The following is a 22348-nucleotide window of genomic DNA, read 5'->3' on the forward strand; positions in this document are numbered from 1 at the left end:
CCGCAAGCGAGGGTGCGCGGGAGGTGGGCGGCGGAGCGGTGAGCGGCGGCGGCGTGTCCTTTCCTCCCCTTGGCCCGGCGCGCGGTTGGTCGGGCCCAGTAAGATGGCGTCGGGGCGCGGTGAGTGAGCGGGGGGGTGCGAGTGCTTCGGGATGGTCCCGGTGCCATGGATGGGGGTCCCATGGGTGCGTGGGTGGGCGGGCCCAGGGCCGGCCCCGGCTGTACCTGTGTGTGCATCCCCAGGCGGGTGCGGGGCGGGCCGGGCGTGAGCAGCAGCGCGTCCCCACCCACGTGCGCGTGGCTGTGCGGGGCTGTGTGCGCTGACCGTGCGGGGTCCGTGTTCCCGCAGGCTGCGTGTCCTCCGCTGTTCCAGCCCCGCGCCCGCCGTAGCCGGCGCCGGGAGGCAGCGGCGACCCCCGGAGCGCGATGGGCGAGTGGGAGCGGGTGTTCCGGCAGCACCCGCCGCTCCCGCCGCACCCGCAGCGGGGCCGCGCCCGCCCCTCGCCCCGCTCCGCCGCCTTCCGCTGCGTCCTCAAGTACCTGCACGGCGCTGCCCTCGCCCAGGTAGGGGGGCTCAGCCCTGCGGGAGGACCCTGGCAGTGTGTTGCTGACCCCGTGGCTTTTGCCCAGTCCCACAATTCACGAAATCATGGAATGGCTTGGGTTGGAAGGGGCCTTAATGATCATCTCCTTCCTCTAGACTAGGTTGCTCCAAGCCCCATCCATCCTGGAGAGATGGGGAAGCCACAGCTTCTCTGAGCAACCTGTGCCAGTGCCTCACTGCCCTCACAGGGAAGAATTTCCCTCTCCTCTTTCAGTTTAAACCCCTTCCCCTTGTTCCATCACTGTCTTTTTCCTAAGCCCCTTTCAGCATTCCTGGCTGTGTGTGCAGGCCAAACCTCCCAGGGGCAGGGGCTTTCAAAACAAGGTGTTTTTAGGGGGAACTAACTGGAAATCTCCTGGAAACACAAATCACGGCTGTGTTTCAATCCCATGCCTTCTCATCTGCAAATCTGAGTTAGCCTTTAATTAATTTTTCATTTATTTTTTATTAACTAAGTATATTTAAATTAAAATCTCCATTAGCACTTGAACATTTGTTGCCCCTTTATTCTGTGCTTAACATTCAGCTTTCCCACTTTTCCTCTGCTCCATTAGTCTCTCGCTTCCAGGCAGGTCCTTCAGCAATGCATGAAGGTGTTGGTGGCCGTGTGCCCAAACTGGGCATCCCTTAGAAAACGGGAATTATCTGTCCCCTCTCACCAAAGCGTGTTCTGAGCTCTGAGGGTGCAGAGCTGGCGTGTCCCTGAGCGTCCCCAGTGCCGGTGTGTTGTGCCTTGCAGGGAGCCGAGTACCAGCTGCGCCTGTCCCTGTTCGATGCCACCTACCACCACTTCTTTGGGAGGACGTGGAGGAGCAGCTGGCAGGCTGCCCGTGCTGCCCCGCCGCGCTCGTCCAGGGCAACGTTCAGCGAGGTAGGGGGCTGCTGTGGGGCTGGGGAAACGCAGCACCAAACCCTTTTCCCTCCCGACGCTTCCCGCTTTACACATGGTTTATTGGGATGGGGAAATGGGGGTGCTGGGTTACCCGTGGGGCTGGTGCCACCATGGGAGCAGCAATGTGTCACCGTGTGCCACCTGCTGTGTTCAGAGCCGGCAGCAGAGAGCAGTGTTTCCCCACAAGTGGGAAGGAGGGGAGTGAGCAGCTGCCTACCCTCCAGCACACCACTTCTCTCTGTCTGGGAACTAAACTCCTCCAAAGCTGGGCTTCCATCAGCTGCTGATACCAGCAAACCAAGGTGCCCCTTGCCAGGGAAATCCTGTTGCCCCGTGGCGTGACCCACAGCCGAGATGTCACGTTTTCCAGTTCATCGCTCCTGTTTCCACTCCTCAGCGCCGCAGGTGAAGTGAAGCACAGCTTGGTGCTATGCTCTGCCTTCACTTACATTGCCAGCAGCATTGAGGGATGTTGACGTGTGTGTTTCTTTCCCAAGTGTTTCAGTACTGTCCCACTCCAGCTTGTTTTGAAGAGGAATGGATTAAAACTAGGGCAGAGAGAGCTGTGGAGAAAGCTGGGAGGAGCTGCCTTTCCAAACACATTCCCTGTGTCTGCAGGCTTCCCTGGTGTTTACCATGTGGCTGGGAGAAGCTGTGAGGAGTTTTGGGGTGTTGGGGGACTGTGTTACAGCCTCTCTGTGGTGGCTGAATTGTGTTGCCTGTCCCTGCAGCTGCAGGGCTTGGAGTCCGGCACAGGGATGGGATCTTTCAGCTGCACAGTAATCAGCAGGTCAGTGTTGTGAGGAGTTCAGGTGGAGGTTCTGCCTGCACACTCACCAGCCTTGCCAGAGCAGGATGGCTGGAGGGCAGGGATCAGGGTCTGCAGGTGTGGTGGATTTTGTCCTCAGGGTTTAGGAGAGAGGAGGGCCCTGTCACAAACCACTGTGTGTGTTCAGTGGCACATGGGACCTGCTGTAAGGAGCCCCCTGCCTTTGCAGAGCGAGCTTTGCTCTGCAACCAGAGGTCAGGTTGTTAAAGCAGCACCTTGCAATAAAGGCTAATGGAATAACAATTTATGTCCCGGGCTTGATGTGGGAATGTCTCTCTCTGTTATCCCTTCCTGACAGCCTGTGTTTGCAGTGAATCTTTTCTCTCCAACAGTGCAGTAATGAGTTTTTAATAGAATGATTAATCTAGCTTTAAATCCTGTCTGGGGAGGCGACCTGTGTCCCGTCCCCTCCTGCCCTCATGTCCAGACCACCCCTATCTCCCTCCTCATTTCAGGAGGGTTTCCAGCTTCTCTGACTGGCTCTAATGCTGTAGGGTCAGGGTGCATCGAAGCCCTGCTCGTTTGGCATCTGCAGCCTGTGAGTTACCCTCGACAATGAGTGATGACAACAAAAAAGTTTTTTAAAAAAGGGATAATAATGTTAGAGATTTAAGGAGTTGAGATTTCTTAGTAGTGTCTGAGATCGTTTGCTGTGACCTTCTGTCTGGAAGTTTTAGTGGATGTTCTGGTTGTGCCACTGTCCCAGTGCAACAGGCATTGCTCTGCCTGCCCCTGCTGCTGCCAGCTCTGGAATACCCCAAATCTTTTTTTTCCCATCCCAGACTGTTTACTTCCACACCTCCTTGAACCACCCTGGCATCGTTGCTGTTGTGGAAGTGGTTGTGAAGGCCAAGAAAGGGGATGAGGGCTCTCAGCACCTTTCCTGTGGCTTTGGAATCATCCCTCTCTTCCGTGGCGGATCCGAGGCGACAGACCCAGCTACTGAGGACAGAGCGTAGGTTCCCCTGCTGCTAAGTGACAGGCCAAGCTAGGATTGGGGTGGCTGTGTGCATGGCTGCTCTGGGGGAAGAAAGGGTGGTCCTGGGGCTGCAGAAACAAAGACAGCATTTAGAAACCTGGAATTCTTCACTCTGGGGAAAAGCAGTGATGGATTTGGGAGGAATGCCTGTTCCTTCTCTAAAGGACAGGGCTTTTGCAGATTAGGTGGGGGCTGAGCAGGGGCCTTATGGAAGATGGAGATGTAATGGAGGATGGAGATGTGCCTCAGCATGGATTTGCTGACTGCTGCATGTGCGCTCTCTGCTTTCAGGCTGAAGCTGTACCATGGCACGCCACGTGCCCTACTGCACCCACACTTCCAGGACCCTGCAGAAAGTAAGCAGCAAGCCAGATGTGGCATCTTGGTCCCTTCCTGGGGGCTTCTCTTACCCAAATGTGTGTCATGCATGTCTGGTTGATGTGAGATGTGATCCGTGCCCTGGTACTTTTGCCGTGCTGCCAGCTGGGAACAGCCTGGCTGGGCAAACCCAGGTTTTCCTTTGCTCCTAGCACATGTGTTCACAGGTAATAATTCCTTCAAACTGGCTCTATGAAGCTGTCTCTCCACTCTTGGTCATTTGGGGTTTTTTTCTTTTCTTCAGAGAACAAATACCTGATGGTGATGGAGAAGAGCCACCTGCAGTATTCCCTGAAGCCCCACCAGCCCCTGGAGATGGTATTTCACCTCCTTCCTGAAAACCTGCTGATATCTGGGCTGCAGACGGTTCCTGGCTTGCTGCCAGCATGTGGAGACACGAGTAAGGGCTCCTTCCCTTTCCCTCTGCCTGCGCTGCTCCTCCTGAAGGCAGAGGATCCCCAGGAGGCTGCAGGCAGGGTGCTGGGATGGGATTTCTGGGAGCACCCTTGGATTCTCTGCAGTGCTGCCTCCTAGCAAGGGCTGCCTCCTGGCAAGGCCACCCTGTGCAAGGCCTCAGCCCTCACGCTCAGAGCTCAAAATGGCTCAGTCTGTTCCCTGTCCGTTAATTGCTTCGCTCTTGGGAAGCTGCTGCTAGGGATGAGTGATGGTTGGTTTAATTACAGTCATTCAGCAGAGTCTTAGGAACAGGCCTTGCAGCTTGTTTAAACTCCTTGGTGGTAGGTTCAGGATTGCTGGGGTCTGTCAGGTTTAGGGGATGAGCTCTTGCCTGCTCAGCCCTCATTAATCTCTCCCTATGGCACATTGCCCTTTGAGCTGCTGCAATTGAAATGCGTGAGATGAAGATTCAGAGGATAAAAATTCCTCACAGTTCTGCAGCTGAATTATTCTTCAGCTTCCCGCCTGGAAAACCCACTGTTTATGGCTTTGGGGTCTTAACTGTTGCTTCTGAAGCCGAGTGAGGTCTCCAAAGCAGCCGAGTCCCCGCGGGTGCTCAGCCCTGTGCTCGGAAGCTGAGTGGGCAGAGCCACCACTGTGGCACTGCAGCACAGTGGTGGTGGCTTTGTGTTTGCTTGGGAAACCTGTGGCCACCGCTTTGTCTTTCAGGTGACTGCTTCCAGAAGCCCCGGCTGATGAAGGCGGTCACCTGCTATCTGGAGCAGTTGTCTGTCCGGCTGTACCCTTCCTTGGAGGAATTTGAGGAGGAACTGCTGGACTTCCTGAACAGCGATCGCTTACTTCAGGTAAGTAACGTACTGGGAGGGTGGGGAGGCCCTGGCACAGGTTGCCCGGAGAAGCTGTGGCTGCCCCATCCCTGGAAGTGTTCAAGCCTAGACCGAATGAGGCTTGGAGCAACCTGGTCTAGGGAAAGGTGTCCCTGCCCCTGGCAGGGAGTTGGAAAAAGATGACCTTACGGTCCCTTCCGACCCAAACCATTCCATGATTCCATGTTTCTAGGTGCTGCCAATGCAGTCAGGTCAGGGGAAGGCGCAGTGCAGAGCGGTAATGCCACTGCCTTGTTTATGGGTGGGGTGGAAAAAGTCAGATAAATGATACTTGTACATTTGTTTCGCTCGGAGTTTCCAATTTTTGTTCTGCTGGGGGACTGACACTGTGCCATCCCACGGCACCTGGCTGCCTGAGCTGTGCCAGCTTTCCTGTCACAGGCTAACGCCATGCCGGACGGTGAAGAGGTGGCCGTTCGGGAGCGGCGGCTGCACGTCGGTGTCCACAACGGCCTGCGCTTTGTCCGCGTGCCGCAGGTTGCGGTGCTGGTACCAGAGACAGAGGCGGTGCCAGGCGGCTGCCGGGGGGCGTCCGGCTCCAGAGCCAGGTAAAGGGACAGCCCTCTGCTGCTGGTGCAGCTTCTCTCCTGCACTGGATGCTGCCACAGCCAGTTCTTCATCCTGCACAGGGATGCAGGTCAAGCCCTGGTGCTGAGGAGCCGCATCCACCTAAGTGAAATGGTCCCTCACCCGGCCTTCAGCGTCTGCTTCCAGCTGGAATACGTCTTGTGCAGCGCAGGGAGAGCCGGTGGGAAGGTAGGTCTGAGTGTGCATGTGCCTCGTCTCCATCCTCTAAGGAAGAGCAGATATGCTGCTGGAGGAGCGAGCCCTGCTCAGAACTCCTTCCTCGGCCTGTTTTGCCATCCTGCTCCTGCAGGTCACGGCAGCTCCTCGCTGCATGGCTGCGCTGCCTAACGAAGGGCCCTACAAAGTGCCTGGGTGTTTTCTGCAGCACTGGGTGAAATACCCTGCGAATGGGCTTGTTAAATCATTTTAATTACATGGGTTGCATTTCTCCACCGTGTAGATGGAGGAATGTAACCTGCAGCAGTCCCATAGTGTGTAGTGTTCTGGCAAGCTAATTTGGAAAATTTCATGTTTTTTTTTAATATAAAAAAGGTTTCTCTTTAGAATTTAACATTTATGCTGAAAAGAGGTTAACTCCTCCCACTTTTTTTTCTTTTTTTTTTTTTTTCCCCTCGTTGAATGCTGACGTTTTTCCAGGTGCTCCAGCCTGAAGTTTTCAAACCATAAAGCCAGGAGAAGTCTCTGAGCTTGGTCTCTGCAGTCAATACACTTTTACCTACTTACTGATCATTTACTTGCATTTCAGTTTAACCTTTCTGCAGGTTAAACCCAGCTCAGTGAGCACTGTGTGTCCTCTCCAGAGACCCTGTGCTGTTGGAGCCGTTGGCTCCAGGCTGGTTGAATTGATGGCCCAGCGTTCGTTGGGAGGCTTTAATCATCCTGCCAAGATATTTGCTGAAAATGCAGTGAATGTCTCTTGTTAGAGCTGGCCAGAGCCAAAGTGAGGGAAATGGGTATTTTGAAAGTGGGATATGTGTGCCAGACCAGAGGGATTTGTACTGAGCCTTGCAGCTGGAAATTTTGTTGAGTCCAGCTCTGTTGGAAAGTGGAAGCCCAGCATCCCACAGAGGCTCAGAGCTCCAGAGGCAGGTCCATTTGGCTGTGCTGGGAGCACTGGCTGGGGCAGTGGCAGAGCAGGTTCCTGTGGCACAGCCCTGGGGCAGAGCAGTTAATCCCAAAGCCGCTTGTGGAGCTGATCACCTTGTCCTGTTCTCCACGCCATAATTAGCTGTGAGGGGGATGGTGGGTGCTGGAAGAAACCTCTCTTGCTTCTGTGCCTCTCCTTTGATTTGAGGGAGTCTGTGGAGGTACTAGGTAAGTGGAAGCCTTTCCCCTTTGCTAGGGATAGGGGTCAAACAGGTATCCCTTCATGCTGCTGTTTGAGCAAGGGGTTACAGGGAGATTAGGTGCTCTAGTTAGGTGCTCTCTACAGAGAGATTAGGTGCTCTAGAGGAAAGTGAAATGTCTCCAGAACGGGATGAAGGCAGTGGCTTCTGTGACACCAGAGCCAGGTGTGGGGAGGTGTGGTGGGAGATGAGAGCCAGTGTCTGTCTGGCAGCTCCCATTCCCTGGTCCTGGTGGTGAGGTGGGTCTGCTTGGCACTCACCGTGCTCCCCCGTCCCCCAGGCCGTGCCCGGCAGTGCCCGCAGCGAGGCGGCCGACATGCGCTCGGTGCGCTGGGCTGTCTGGAGCCCCGGCTCGGGCACCACTGACACGGAGGTGGTCCTGCCCCTGCGTGGTGGTGCCCACCGTGGTCCCTGCCAAGCCTTGGTCTACCGGATGCCCCCAAGCAGCAGGAGCTCCCGGCAGGTAAGGGCTTGCTGGCACCTGGCAGCTCTGCTCGTGCTGCAGGGCGAGGGAGCCGCTGTCAGAGGTATGAGGGAGGCTGCATGTAGCGTGCTGTCTGAAAGCATTTAGTTTTCAATTCCAGGGGAAGCACGTGGAGTCTGGGACTGTCCAATTCCGTGTTTCTACTGATTCGGAAGAACATCTTGTAACTGCTGCGGAGATCCTATGTAAAGACAGGGACGAGTCAGAGCAGCCTCCTACGCCATCGCTGAGTGAGTGTTTTCCAGCTTGCTGACATTTAAAATATAGAGCGTGGCACTGGTGTCTGCTTGGGAGAGAAAACACGACTTCAGCGAGTTTCAGTGAGCTAGTTATGAATTACTGGAGTGAATCAAGTTCCTGTCGACTTGAATTCAGCTCTGACTTTTTAACTTGCAAAATTCCCCTGTGATAGTATTGCTGAGCCATGTGCAGAATCCCCAGGGGCTGCTAGCACTGCCCCAGCTCACTCCCATTCCAGGTCATCTTGATGGCAGTGGGGACAGCAGCCACACCAGCAGCACATTCTCACTCCCAGTACTGCTGCACCTCTCTCTGGCCTCTTGAGTCCTTCCAGATAATGGGGACAGGAGGGATGTCAGTTAAAGGCCGAGGAAAAGAATGAAGAATAATAATCTGTTTGTGCTGCCGCTGAGGAGGGGTGACAGCAGGCTGGGTTCGATGGGCGTGTGCGGGCTGTGCTGGTGCCTGGCTGGGGAAGAGCAGGCAGCATCTGCCTGGGTGCACGGGTACATCTGTCTGTAGTTTGGGCTGCCAGTGGTCGAGGTTCCAGCACCTGTCTGCTCTGTTGGAGACAGAAGGAAAATTGCTGTGGGTTTGGGCACAAGGTTGTGTCCATGCACTGGGCTCCTGGAAATCCTCTCTGGCTTGTTTTCCTCTCATCTCCCTTTTGTGATTGGTGGAAGCAAACTCCCCTTTCCTCTGCAGTGCCTTTCCTGCTGGAGTCCTAGAGATGTCTCAGGGTGATGCTCCAGACACCTGGCAGCATTTCAGTGTTACAGCTCCCTCAGCTCTCTGGTCAGCCACTCGGTGCCAGCCTGCAGGCTGGGTGATGCCCACTGCAGCAGGTACCTGTTCCATGGCAGCTCTGATGCTGTGGTGCCTTCCACAAGATGGCAGTGGCACCACGGGTTTGCTGTGACAAATCCTGTCTTTCTGACAGCAAGGAACCAAGACTGCCACTGGAGGGGACTTTGTAGAGGAAGTCTTTTGGGAATAGATGACGGGGGTCTGGTGATGTCATGGGGTTTGCCTCCCTGTAGCATGGGCTGCGTCATGGCTGGTACTTTCCTGGTGCTGCTTGGAAGGTTCTCCTGGTGCCTTTCAGCTGGGGGTGGCCGGTATGTTGATGGAGTTGTGGTGTGGTGAGGGGAGAGGGGAGCAAGTGCTGATGGTGGGCTTCTAGCCTGGTTCTGGTGTGATGTGCTCCATCCTGGGGAGTGGACTGGGGGCACAGGCTGTGCCTGGCAAGGAGAGACCTCCAGCAGGGCAGTTTTCAAGGATGAGCTGCATGGCAATTCCCTGTCTTCAGAAGGCTTGTGGCACCACGGAGAGCCTGGGAAGTGCAGCAGTGGTCCTGGAGCTGTGCCCCTCCAGCCTGTACCCCAAGCTGCTGAAGAGACCATTGGGTTCACTTTTTTGTAGAGTTCCATTGGGAAACATGCTGGCCCAGGGGAGGTCAAGGGCTTCTTCTGCCCCCCTCAGCTGCTGGTGACGCTGACGGATCCATCCATCCTCTCCTTACCACAGGCCAAACCTTCCCAACTGAAAGGAAACAGTATTTTAGGCACGAGAGAGATGGGGTGGTTTCCTTTGCACAGCAGCCAGCATGGAATAGCTGGGATATACGTGGCGGGGAAAGGAAAATAAGGTCTCAGCATCACGTGGATGCAGAGATGGAACATCTGTGCCCCCGCTCTGCTGCGAAGGACCCGCGGCTCCTCGAGCTCAGCTGTGCCGGCGCCAGTGAGCAGCCAAATATAAACATGATAAAGCTCCCACTGTTTCGGGGCACAAATGCACGAACAGATGAAGGGAGTGACAAGAAATAACAGAGATGCAACAAAAACCTTAAGTATCCTAAAACTTTCACGTCTCATTAAGCATCCCACTTAGGCAGCACTGTGTGGCCGTTGGGCACCGCGGCACTGTCAGAGGATGGAGGAGCTGCTGTTTGCAGCAGAGTTAGCCTGATTCCCAGCAAAATAACGGATGGATCTGGAGACGTGCTATGTTAACCCTCAGGCATCAGTCTTATTGGATAAATAAGTCAAAAGAGGTGGTTGAGCAATGGTAAGCAGCTTTGCTGCACTGCCTTCACCCCCAAAATTGAAAAGGGCCGTCTGGGAGGATGGGGGCGTTCGGTGGTGGTGGGTGCCTGGGGGTGACAGCTCTGCTACAGCCTCTCTCCTGTCCCTCTCCACAGGAGTGCCAGCCCCACGGCGAGTGTCAGGCTCCCCACGGGGACCAGGGGTAAGTGCCACGGGCACCAGCGGACCTGGGTGGTGGGTAGTGGCATTCCCAGGATGGCCCACATGCATCCTTTGCCTGTTTTCCTGTCTGCTGCGGCCAAGAGGACACTAAATGTCCTTAAATCCACCTCTTCCATGCAGCAAAACAGATCCTGCCTGTGAAATGTGGGGGGAGGTTCCCTGAGCTCTTTTCACACCCCAAGAGTGTTGGTGAGGGCAGCTCTGGTTTTTGGCAGCCCAGATTTGCTGGGTCCTCTTGTCCCTGGTATGTGCTGACAGTGACACACAGTTTGTGTGGAACTGCTGGGATTTAAGGAGAGCTATGAATGCCAAGAGCCTTCTTTATGCTGTTTTGTATCTTGATGCAGGAATCAATGCACACAAATATTTTTGATGAAATGAAATGCCTCATAAGGCCACATTAAGCAGTTTGATCTTCCTGCTGCATTTGCTATCCCTCCTTGTCAGGGAGTGAACAGCAGGGAAATGGCAGCAGAGGTGTGAACCCTCACGTGGCCAAGCTGCGCCGCTTCTTGGTGGACTGGCAATGCTGGCACACGTGGCAGCTGAGCTCCTTTAGCATGGAGGGGCTGCTGGCCCACCTTGCCTTGGGGGGCTGCCTCGGGGAGCTGTCCCGGGGCTACAGGCGCTCATGCTTGTCACTCTCCCTCAAGCTGTCTGTGTCCCAGCTCGTGGCCTCACCACGGGGCAAGGACCAGACCCCGCCACAGGACGGGGGCATCACCCACCTGGAGGCCGACCTTGGCTCGCTGGACGCAGAGCCCGGTGCCAGCGACCAGCTGCGGGCACTGCCCTTCACCCCGCTGCAGGTGCCCATGGCTGCTGTGGGTCTGCAGGCAGGCAGGTGATGCTCAGCTCCCCTTCCCCAGGCTCCTGTGTCCCCATCACCTGGCCCAGCAGGGTCCCCACAGCCACTCCCGTGCAGCTCACCCCTGTTTATCCCTCAGTTCCTGCGTGTCACTGTCCCGTGCCTCCCTGGCACGCCTGCATGCCGCTGGCTTTCCGGAGATCCTGGACCGCAACCAGGAGCCAGTGGAAATCTCAGAGCCGGTGGAGCTAGGCAGTTTCAACCCACGGCTGGAGGAAGCTGACCCTCTGCAAGGCAATGAAATAATCCTGCAGTTCCTGGCTTTTGGCAGGTGGGATGGCAGCTTGTGGTGGTGCCTTCTGTGGGCAGATCTCGGGGGACTCCTGGACAGAGTCCTTCCCCCAAATACTCCTACCTGCTTCCCTGCTTGGGCAGGAGAAGTCCTTGCTGAGGTGCCTCTTCCTCCAGCATCCACCATGGAGGCAAACCCCAGAGGGTTTTATGATGACGCTCTTGTCCTTTCCAGGCACTCTTAAGTCATAATTCATTTTTTTAAAATCGGATCCCTGAGCCACAATGTGATGTCAGAACTTGTTAATGCAGGGTTTCTCCAGAAATGCAAATGCAATTGGGAAAGTTGGCACCCGAGGGGTGGCTTTGGCTGGATAAGGCCCCGCTTCTGTTTTTTCCATGGCTGGCAGCATGCTGTGAGAAGGTAACACACTGCCTTCGCTGGGCGCCTCCATCACAGCATATGGCAGGAGACAGCTGGAATTACTAAGCTTTTTGGAAAGTTAAGGCAAACCGTATGGCTGCTGTCTTCAGAGAAGTCCAAATACTTGTGATGCTGCCAATCTTCTCTTGTTCTTCTGTCTCTTGGCATGTGCCAAATGCATGAGGAGCTTGTGATGGGGTGGCAGCGCCACAAGCTAACCCAAACCCCTCCCCTCAAGGGATGCCCAGGGCAGCGTGGAGGGGCCATGGCCGAGGACCATCTTCCTCACCTTCCAGTTCTACCGTTTCCCGCCGGTCACCACGCCACGACTGCAGCTGGTCATCACGGATGGGGGGTCGGTGACCGGGCTGGCCGCGCCGGCACAGCTCCTTGTCCGCGTGAACGAGGACGGGACGCTCAGCACCAGTAAGCTCTGGTTTTAGCATCCCTGTGTGGCTGCTCCTCTTAGCTGGGCAGATTTGGGCTTGCCTCCAGGCTGAGGGAGGGGCTGGTGTCTGTTAATGGCAAACCTCTGCTGGTTTGCACCCTGTGAAAAACGTTCAAAATGTCTGGTGTTTGAGGTATGTCACTGAGTGCTGGAGGGCTGAGGTGCACGTGGAGGCTGCCCGGCTCCCACCACACCAAGCACCGTGACTGTGATGTTGTGGTGTCTCGCAGGACCCCCGGGCTTGCAGCTGAAGTACATGGTGGATCCGGCTTTCCTGCGGCCTGGAGAGCAGCGCTGGTTCCTGCGGTACCTGGCCGAGCACAGCCTCCAGATCGACGTCTGGGATGGAGACTCCCTGCTCCATGTTGGGTCCGCTGCTGTTAAATTGGAGGTATTGGTTAGATTGAAGGTCTTTGTCCTTGAGCCTCTGTGACTCCTAATGCTGATGGACCGCCCTTCCTGTACAGAGGGCCAGGGAACAGCGTGGCTCTCCCTTTCGTCCCGTGTTGTGATGCCTTTGTCCTGTCCTCACATCCTCAGTAATGGAGATCCAGTCAGCCCCTCTGTATAACTCAGTCTGGTGTCAGCCCTAATTGTGGGATTTGTGTCTTCTCTTCCATAGTGATGGCAAAGCATTAACTTTCTTCCCCTTCCCTGGAACTCCATCAGTATTTTAGAACTAGACCCTCCCAGAGCCAGGACATCCGGCGGCATCCTTACCCAGAGCCCTTGACCCCCTGGACCAGACTACCCAGTAACTCATTGTACCTTCCCTGTCCTCGCCCTTGTCCCCAGCCCCTGCTGCGCCGGGGCCAGGCGGCCGTCAGGACCTACCATGAGCTGGAGGTGGCCACGACGGAGTACGAGCCGGAGGGGCCGGTGCTGGGCCGGGAGGCGCTGCGGCACGGTGCCCTGCGGCCCCTCGGCGTCCGCGTGGCTGTGAGGGGCCGCCTGCACCTCTGCCTGGCCAACGTCGGTGAGAGCCCCCTGCCAACACAGCCCAGGGGCTTGGGTGGGACACACGGTGCATGGGGCTGTACCTGAGGGACAGCCAGCCTGTCGAGGGCATCGTCCTTCCCAGAACCTGCTGGCTGTTTTTATTTTATATATTTAATTTCATGTCCTATAAATGTGCAGTGACTCCAGGTTTTAAAATCTTATCTTCAGAGGAAAGATTAGCTCCCTATAAGATATCTTAAATCGTCATTTCCATACTTTGCCTGCAAAGGGGTGATAAGCTCCTGGGAAGGAGAATCTGAGATTCACAACCCAGGGAGAGGTTTAACTTGCACCCCGCCAAAGGAGAGGGAGGGAGGAAGCAGAGCTGCTGCACTAGGACAGCAGCTGCCTTTGATTGGTGCTTTTCCCATCGTCTTTTTTATTTTTAAATTTCCAAATATTGTTAAAAACAGGATGGCAAAGCTTGGTCCTCCTGCCCAAAGGATGAGGACAGGATGTGTAAGCTGGTTAAATACCCAGTGGGTTTAGAGCCTTGTCTGACTGTGCTTGGCACAGCCTTTGTGGGAGTAGGGACATGCAGCCGTGCTGGTGGCAGTGCCACAGCTCAGGGAGGGAGAACTCAGAAATGAAAGCAGGAGCCAGTGAGGGACTCGGGAGGGCATGTGCTGTCAGTGCCACTCTGTTGCTGGGCAGGTGGCTGTGTGGTGGAACAGGTTTTGGGGAGCACAGTGGGGCTCTCAGGGCATTCTTGGCCTCCAGATATTCCCTCCTGCTTGTGTAACTTGACTGAACTGAGCTGCAGGGAGATAAGAATTGGCAGTAGATTTTATAACAGTGAAAATGGATGGTTTCCACTCACTCCTGTCTCTGCTCATGGCAGGTCACCCATGTGAGGAGATCTCGGGGCAGCTGCCATCCCACTCCCGCACTGTCCCTGCAGCAGACAGCACTGTCACCATTCCAGCTGGCAGCTGGCATTCCCTGAACGCTGGCAGGGGTGAGTGCTGCCAGGATGGGGTTCAGCCTGTCCCGCCGTGGGTTCAGGTGGGCAGGGTCTCTGCCCCTGCATTGCCAGCTGTGGGTCAGCACTCCCCTTCGTGGCCCCGCAACATTCCGGGGTGCTGGGGCTGCACTGTCGGGGGTCCCTCGTTGGTGCCACGGTGCTCTCTCTCCTCACAGGCGGGCGGACGGTGCGGGCGCGGAGGTTGGTGGACGTGGACGGCGAGCTGGAGGCCGCCCTGCGCAGTCGCAGGCCAGAAGTGAGCCTGACACCCCCTGGGCACCTCCAGTGAGGCCACGGCCACCCCCTGGCACCGGCTGTGGCACGCGGTGCTGGTGTGGCTGAACGAGGAGGGCACAGGGGCCGGGGACCCCGTGGGGGCTCCAGGCTTACAGTCCCTTCCCTCCTGGCAGGGCTGGCCGAAGCAGCGTGCCTGGGACCTGCAGGTCATTGACTCCTACCGGGATCACATCAAGGGCGAGAGCATCTACCAGATGCTCAGCCAGGCCATCACGGCCACCCGCACTGTCCACGCCGTGCTGGGGACGGCCGAGTTCTTCGAATTTGCCCTGAAGAACCCGTACAGCATCCAGCACACCGTTACCATCGAGGTGGACCACCCTGAGCTCAGGTGGGGGTCAAAGTGGGGTCACCCCTGTGTATATGGGGTGATGCCAGGGTGGGACCTGCTTCCAGCCAGCCCTCACCTCTGCTGCTCGCTCTCCCAGTGTCATACTGGACCCGAGGGAGTGGCGCCACTTTAAGGAGCTGACCAAGAGTGTTACACCAGTGGAGGAGGAGATGTTCCATCTCCGTGATGACCTCAAGCCTCAGGTCTACCTGCGTCCCAGTGAGACTGTGCACATCCCCTTCAAATACCAGACCTTCTCCGCAGACCCTGCTGTCACTGCCGCACAGGTAGGCACGGGCCCCTGTTTTGAGCTGTTCCCACAAGAAAGTGTCCCTTGGCTGTATTTGCCCATGCAGAGGAGTGTGCTATGGCCTCAGAGAGCACTGTGCAGCCACAGCGATGCTGCATCCTGAGGCAACCCATTCTTGCACCCTGCAGGGGCCATCTGGGCTGGGCACCAGTGCCAAAACAGACACCCCCTCCCTTGGGAAGAGCGGGACCGGGCGGACCAAGCTCATCCAGGTTAGGGAGCCAGGTGAAACACTGCTCAAGGGGCTGTGTGGGTGGAGCAGCATCACTGGAGAACCCCATCCCTCTCCCAACGGCCCCTGGGACAGGTCTCCTTCCAGGTGAGCGGGGGAAAGCCCATTGCGCTCCTGCGGGTGAAGGTGGAGCCACAGCCCCACGTGGTGGACCAGACCTTCCGCTTCTACCACCCGGAGCTCACATTCCTGAAGAAAACCATTCGGCTGCCACCCTGGCACACCCTCCCTGGTGAGTCTGTGGTGTGCCCGTCAGGGCACAGTCTCTTCTCTCTTAGTCAGCATCTGTGGTTCATGGGGCCTTCCTGGAGACACAGCAGCATCCAGAGAGCACGTTGCTGCTTCCTCCCCCCTTCAGAGTACTGGGTTCCTCACTTCCTCTCCATCCACCTTCGTCCATTAATGTCATCCCCGATTCCCCACACCAGTTCACCCTTGTGGTTTGCTGGCAGCCCAGCATGAGGGGTTCTGTGTACGGCTGTGTGGGGCACGTGGGAACAGCATAGGCAGAGAAGAGGCTCAATCAGTTCCCTTGGTCCTGGTCCGCAGGCACACCGGTGGGGGTACCGGGAGGACAGCCTGAGATGTTTGTTCGTTGCAGCGACCCCGACATCATCTGCGAAACCAAAAGCTTGGTATGTTACCCTTCAGCATCCCCGTCCTTTGCATCCCTCTCCCGCGGGTTGTTTTGGTTGGTAGGGAGCTGCCAGCGTGGGTGCAAATATGGAGCATCCCCGAGTACTAGCCCGTGGCAGTGACACACTGGCAGCGATGAAACAGGAATTGCATTTTATTCGCAATCAAAAGGAGCTGCATTGTTTTGGTGGGGGAGGCTGAACGTTGCCCCTTATCGCATCGCGCAGCAGCCTGTGCTCTCCTGTGCTTTTGAGCAAGTACCAGATGATTCAGATGCTGGGGAAAAGCAGCCTTTTGTTGTGCTGGGATAGACCTTCCCTCTGCTCAGGGTATCCACTGGCAGCGTGCGGTGGGACGGTGTGTCCTCAGGGTGAGCGGCACAGCCTGTCCCTGCTGGGGGTGCTGGGGCAGCTCCGTGCCCCTGCCCTGCGCCCCTCTGCTCCCTCCTCGAGGGAGAGGCTCTCCTGGGCTGGCTCTGCAGCTGGGGGTGGTGGAAGGGAAAAATAAACTTGGGCATGTCCACGCAGATGGTGACGAGGGATAGTTGCTAATTGCTGTTGCGGAAATATGTTAGTATGGTAATTGGATTAGGGCTTGTTAGAAAACTTGCAGAAAATTTGCCAAAATTTGATTACAGATGCAGACCTGGAATGCGATAGTCGTTTGTATCCTCTTCTGTAATTAAAAATAGGGGAAGAGCTCAGCCAAGCTATATAATAACTAATAACATAGTTTAACGAGGTGCTGAAAGCATCTGCTTTCGTAAGGAGGTTGGTGGTGGGTTCCTGTGTCAATGGGAAGACAGCCCTGGGGTCCCTGTTACCTGGTCTCGGGGTCAGCTGCTGGGATGATGCTCTGGTGCAGGGGCCTGGCGAGCCGCAGGACATCTTTCTCAAAGTAGCCGGAGGACCAAGTCCACAGATCAAAAAGTTCTTTGTTGCCATTTATACGTAAGTAGCAGTACCTCAAGGGGGTGGGGAGCACTGCCCCCAGAGGGCTGGGGAATGCTGACTCCTGTGATGTGTGATGAGCTCTGTCTGTCCATGCACAGGGACGCCTGGCTGGCAGCACCTGTCCAGATCTGGCAGTTCTACTTGCACTCTCTGCAGCGCCTGGATGTCACCTGCACGGCCGGGCAGCTCACCCGCCTCTCCCTGCTGCTGCGCGGCACCGCAGCCCCACGGAGGGTGCAGGCCTTCACCTCCCACCCCCAGGAGCTGGAGGTAACCCCTGCAGCAGGCTTGGGGCTGAAATCCCCTCCGAGAAGGGAATGCCAGCCCAATCAGAATTATGAACAAGCTGGAGCCGTAAAGCGTTTGCGATAATTATCTTTTGATTAGAGCTGTCATGTGTAGGATCATCGGCGCGAAACCCCAGAGGGCAAATTATCTGCGTTAATGAGACCGTCTGAAGACTCACAATTTCTTTAGAATTCGTTTGGCCGCAATTGCAAATGTGAATAATAAAGGACACAAAAACTCCATTGCCATCCTCTAAAGAAAAGGCAAAGGCTCCCCAGACGAAGCCTGTGAAGGGGAACCCCTTGGCTGGGAAGGCGCTGTCTGTCCTGAGCGACTCTTGTCCTTCCCGACATGAATGAGTTCCAGGGGATTCCTGGAAGTGGGATTCAATAGGGCATGAGTTTTTTAAGAGCAGTTGGGTCTAGTTGATGCTCCAAGCTGGACGTTGCAGGGCTGTGATTGGCTGTGGGTGGCTGTACCTCCAGGTGTTGTTCCACAGGTGGATCCAAAAGGTGCCTTCCTTCTCCCCGCCAACGGCGTCCAGGACCTGTATATTGGTGTGAGGCCGCGGCGGGCGGGCAGCAAGTTCATCTACCTCAACCTGGTGGACGTGGAGTACCACCAGCTGGTGTCCTCCTGGTTGCTCTGCCTGTCCTGCAGGCAGCCCCTCATCTCCAAGGTACAGTGGCTCTCGCGAGTGAGAAACATGGTGATGGTGCCGGATCGGTGGTCACAGTCCCGCCAGTAACCTGGGGCTGTCTCTACTTCTTCCTCTTTCTCCATCTGTGTGTTTTTTGGCACTTGCCACCCTGAGCATACATTTAGCCCTCGGGCACTTGAATGATCTCTCTGAAGCCCCTGGTAAAATGCCTTTCAGGCTGTTTTGGAGGCAGCCCCACGCTGAGGAGCAGCAGCTCGGATGTATTCCCGGTTGTGAAATTAGAGCTGTAGCATGCTGCTTTCGATTAGCGCTGTGCTGGCGGAGGTCTTGCCTCAAAGACAGAAAATTACATTTCCTGGCTAATGTGTTCCTTCTAAAAATATTTTCCTGAACCCCTCGGTATCAAGAGAGGTTCAGATTGGCGTTTACACTGATGCCCCAGTGTCCTGCCACATGCTGCTGGTGCCGTGGGATGTTAGAGAATCAGGGTAGTTTGGGTTGGAAGGGACCTTTAAAGGTCACTGAGTCCATCTAGTTATCTGAGGGAGTGCCATGGCTGTCCCCGTGGACATCCATGAATGAGCTGGAGAAGGAACTGACCAGTCTCCTCGGCTCTCCCAGCCCTTCATCCTTTGGGCTGGTAATTAATTGCTGCTGCTTTTGCTCAAAGGTGGGTTCTTTCTGCCGGCTGGCTGAGCAGATGTGAGGTGTGGGAGGGGAGGGGAGGGAAGGCAGTGTGCGGGAGGCAATTCTCCATGGTTGGTTGGGGGGAGCGCCCGTTGTTCTTGCTGCCCACCCTGCTGTCTGTGCCACCTCCCCCACGGCTCCTGCTCCCCCGCAGGCCTTTGAGATCTCGCTGCCCGCAGGAGGTGGGAGAGGCTGCAACAAGCGCATCACCTACACCAACCCCTACCCCTCGCCCCGGCTCTACTTCCTGTGCACCAACCGCCCCGACCTGCTGCAGTTCAAGGAGGACTCCTTTGAGGTATGTCCTGCTGCCAGTACTCCCCCTTGCCAGCCCCCCGTGCTCATGGGGCTGGACCACGGGCTGCGTGGCAGGTGCTGGGTGTGCCACTGTGGGAGGGCCGTGCTGGCCTGGGGAGGGTGGGCAGGGGAGGGGGTCTGGCCAGGTCCTGCTGCTGCATCCCCCCCTGCTGTCCCACAGGTGGCTGGTGGGGAAGTTTACACCATCGGGCTGCGCTTCGCCCCGAGCCAGGCCGTGGGGGAGGAGGAGATCCTGATTCACATCAACGACCACGAGGACAAGAATGAGGAGACCTTCTGCGTGAAGGTCCTTTACCAGTGAGCCCATCTGGTTCCTGCACCAGCTGCTGTGGCTTCACCAGCAGTGCCCCCTCGGGGGTGCCCATGTTGTCTGATGGGGGGTGATGAGTCCGGTCCCCTCATAGTCACCTCACCAAACCAGGGCTCTCTCTGTCCCTGGGATCCCTGGGCACTGCCCTGAGTGCCAGCGGTGCCACGTGGCTCCATCCACACAGAGCGGGGAGAGCGGATGTGTTTGTTACAGCACTTTACAACCACAGGAGCTTTATTTTTGTTAAACATGACAATATATTGGGCACTTCGGAGTCTTTTTTTTAACTTAAAAAGTTTGCAGATTTGATTCTGCGGAATATTTTTAAAGCATTTTGGATTCCACAGTGAGTTTTGTACACGCTGAAGTGGTTTTCTTGGATTTTTTAATATTTTTTACTCATCCTTGATCCATTAAAATTGCTGTGCACAAGTGGCAGAGTGCAGCAGCATTTTCTTCAGGAGGAGGTGGAAATCTGCAGTGTCCCTGTCCTGTAGAGGTCAGTGATGGAGGTTCTCTATGTCACCCCCATTCCCTGGAGCATCCTGGAGGTCAGGACAGAGACTGTGAATGGGAATGGTGGGAAGAGCAGCCCACCACCCCTGGAGATGCTGCCTCGCTCTTCACGAATCCACCCAAGGCTGGTGAATCAGTGGCCCCGATGAAGTCGGGTGCCGAGTTCCTCTGCCTCCCTCGCACTGATGGGAAATGACAGCTCATATTTTAGAACTGATTATACTGTCTGCAGCACAGAGAGGCCCTGAAGTTGTGTTATTAAAGTAGATTAGCTGAATAATTTTTATTACATTTTCACACAACGATATTTCTTGAGGCTTATGAATGAGCTGGTGCTGTACCCGCGGCAGAGGCAGCTCGAGTGGTGAATGATGGGCTGAGCGTTCAGGGGATGCCAACACAGGGACTCGAGCTAAGCTGGTGAGTGCTGCCTGCTCCCCTGGAGCACACGGCTGTGGCCCAAAATCCAGAGAGCTTAAGAAAAGGAGTGTTAAGAAAAGCTGATAAAACTTTAGGAAATGGAAGTGTTTTATGTTCCAGCTGCTTGGCATTACAGCCAGGGCCCTTGGAAGTGCTGCTGCTGCCCACTGGAACATGGGGAAGCGTGGGAGCAGCTTCCTGGGCTCCCCCTTGTTCATGAAGTCATCCCCACGAATGACAGTGAACTCGGAGCACCCGTGGCTGGCATGCAGCTTGGTGTGTTCTTCCCATTTGCTTTCACATCGGGAAGGAAACTGGATCCCAGTTATGACAGGATTAATTTGCACTAAAAATTTCAGCTTGTGTCTCATCACCCAGGTGCACAGGGAGGGAAAGGATGGGGAAGCCTTTCCATGGATTCAGTGACTCTTGGGAGTGCTGTGCCCTCCTGGAGCAGACACAGATGGGACCCTCTGGGGACCAGAGTGTTGCTGCCTTGGTGAAACACTGCTGGGGCAGCAGCAGAGGAATAAGGAGAGGGGGGAGACCTTCCTGCAGCACCTGGGGCAGGGAGGGACCACTGAACAGTGGCAGCTAGTAATGAGAAAATAAGAAAAAGAAACATAGGAGGTGGATGCAAAGCTCATGCAGCAGCTGAAGCCCTTTGGGAAGCTGGCTTCCAGGGTGCCTGAGCCTCAGCAGGGTTCACCGCCAGCCCAAACTTTTAAACCCAGCTTGTTTTCCCCATTGTGAGGAGGAAATTGTGACTGCCTGAGAAGGCTCTAATTAAACAAAGCCTCACCATAATATTTGCTGGGAGCTCGCCAGCCCTGTAATATGACATTACTGGGCATCTTTATTAGCTGAATTGGGTATTTAGCATCTCTGCCAAACCAAAAGCTGATTGAGGCACATGGAAGCAGCACAGTAGGATCCAGCAAAGGGTGCTATGACTTGCTGGAGAGGCTTGGCCATGCAGAGGGTGGCTGCATCACCTTGGGGGCCTTGCCCCACTGACAGCCCTCCTCTTGGTTATTTCCCTGTCACCCAAATGCAGCACAGCAGTGCCAGCATGGGACTTTGGGAGGTTTATTCCACGTTTCTCCCACTTGTCTCCCTGAAAGCACGTCACCCTCTTGATAAAACCTGATTTAATGGTTACAAAACCCGGAGATAAAGCTGCTCTTAATGGATTTCTTTAAGATCAAGGCTGTCAAAGACCAGGCTCAGAATCCTTTCTACAGCGAGAGCGACTATATTAAGGGCACTCAATCATGCCCAGGCAAAGGTTCCCTAAGTGAGACTCTGGCTGGAGGAAATGCATTTTATGAGCATCTCTGGAGAAAGGAGCTTGGCAGGAGGGATGAGGAGCCTCCAAGCTGCGGCTGCTGCACTCCTGTTCAGCTGCAAGGGAGGGGATGTGAAGGACTTTGCAAAGCATGTCCTCGCTCCCTGGGTGGGTCCTGCAGGGAGGAGGTGATGGGCACTGTGGTGACATCACACTGTGGTGAAATTGTGTGGCAGTGGCCCCTGCATGGGGCAGGTGGCTGGTCAGGGAGGGATGCTCACCTTGCGATGGTGCTTACAAACACACCTCAAAATCCACTCTATGGAGTCCTGCTGGGTCTGAGGGAGAGTGGGACAGTCATGGTGGTGATGCTCAAAGACTTTTGGGGGTCTTGGATGGGACTCACCCCAGCCATGGGGTAAAGGAGAGGGGCCTCGGCTACTCTGGGCAGACCAGAGCTTAAACAAAGATTAGCTTTTCACAATTTTCAGCTCCAGACCAGAGTTTGAACACAGATTAGTTTTTCATAACAATTTGCAGCTCCATAATGAGAAATTTGCAGCAGTTCTAAACTGCTGGTTGCTTTTAAATCATTTCCCATCTTTCTGTCTCAGGCTTGACATTTGATGACGAATTGAGTCTCTGTGTTCATTTACCCACTGATTTATTGTACGGAGGTGGGAAGCTGCGGCCACCTTAGTGAAGGTCAACACAGAGTGTTTGCTTGTAATTTCCAAAGACTATTAAGGTTTTAAATAAACCCTGGGGTTGCTGTAGGCAATGAAGGCCCCTCTGCTGAGGCTGCTCCTGCAGCAGATCCCATCAAATGATGAGGAAGGGTTTGTGGAGAAGATCACTTGACTCATTGGCGTGAGGTGCTCAGAGGGGTACATCAAAATGCACCCCAAATTCCTGCTTAGAGAGGACTCGATTTTAGGGGCACAGTGGTGCTGGCAGCCCTCCTCACCTCCCAGCCCAGATCAGCACTGGGTTCTTGTTGTGCTTTCCCCTCTCTGGCTGAGCCTGTGCTCATCCCCGGGAGTTTGGAGGGAGCTGCCCCCCGGCTCCCCCAGGACGATGGCTTTGCCTCCTGCCGCAGGAGCCCTTGTTGTGCCTGGGAATCTGTTGGCGGGTGTGAGCTGCGCAAATGTCACACCGATCTTATCTCGGGGGAAACATCCTTCAGTAATTACAGTCAGTGAAAAGTCCTGCAATAAAAGCCTCGGAGGCTTCAGCCTTCTGTTTCCCTCTGCA

At 55.5% G+C, this 22348-nt stretch overlaps 1 protein-coding gene across 3 annotated transcripts; it reads left to right on the forward strand.

Annotated features, from left to right (window-relative positions):
- The first annotated feature begins 33 nt into the window (after positions 1 to 33).
- NPHP4 (nephrocystin 4) lies at positions 34 to 18864 on the forward strand. 3 transcript variants are annotated; one of them, XM_027889366.1, is made up of 29 exons: positions 34 to 119; positions 349 to 563; positions 1343 to 1474; positions 3107 to 3279; positions 3595 to 3659; positions 3926 to 4081; positions 4807 to 4943; positions 5367 to 5533; positions 5615 to 5741; positions 7200 to 7382; positions 7504 to 7633; positions 9847 to 9893; positions 10567 to 10757; positions 10861 to 11052; positions 11675 to 11862; positions 12115 to 12275; positions 12680 to 12860; positions 13725 to 13841; positions 14024 to 14103; positions 14258 to 14475; positions 14573 to 14762; positions 14914 to 14997; positions 15093 to 15249; positions 15567 to 15652; positions 16518 to 16603; positions 16705 to 16876; positions 17394 to 17573; positions 18397 to 18540; positions 18721 to 18864. In XM_027889366.1, the coding sequence occupies exons 2-29, from the start codon at positions 426 to 428 to the stop codon at positions 18859 to 18861; spliced, it is 4023 nt and encodes a 1340-aa protein (XP_027745167.1). In that variant the 5' UTR covers positions 34 to 119; positions 349 to 425; the 3' UTR covers positions 18862 to 18864. The 3 variants fall into 3 exon arrangements, with proteins under 3 accessions (XP_027745167.1, XP_027745168.1, XP_027745169.1); XM_027889367.1 differs by lacking the exon at positions 10861 to 11052; XM_027889368.1 differs by lacking the exons at positions 34 to 119; positions 349 to 563; positions 1343 to 1474; positions 3107 to 3279; positions 3595 to 3659 and having other exon boundaries at positions 3945 to 4029.
- The last annotated feature ends 3484 nt before the right edge of the window (positions 18865 to 22348 follow it).

Source organism: Empidonax traillii, unplaced genomic scaffold (genome assembly GCF_003031625.1).
Source record: "Empidonax traillii isolate 1590-97213 ecotype Southwest subspecies unplaced genomic scaffold, ASM303162v1 scaffold259:size690984, whole genome shotgun sequence".
In the NCBI taxonomy this organism is placed as follows: Eukaryota; Metazoa; Chordata; class Aves; order Passeriformes; family Tyrannidae; genus Empidonax; species Empidonax traillii.

Excerpts from the sequence above, each read along its gene's own strand:
- NPHP4 (XM_027889366.1), top strand. The coding sequence starts at position 426 with ATGGGCGAGTGGGAGCGGGTGTTCCGGCAGCACCCGCCGCTCCCGCCG. Across the intron at positions 5,742-7,199 it reads CAGGGAGAGCCGGTGGGAAG|GCCGTGCCCGGCAGTGCCCG; the intron begins GTAGGTCTGAGT and ends CCCGTCCCCCAG. Across the intron at positions 17,574-18,396 it reads GGCAGCCCCTCATCTCCAAG|GCCTTTGAGATCTCGCTGCC; the intron begins GTACAGTGGCTC and ends GCTCCCCCGCAG.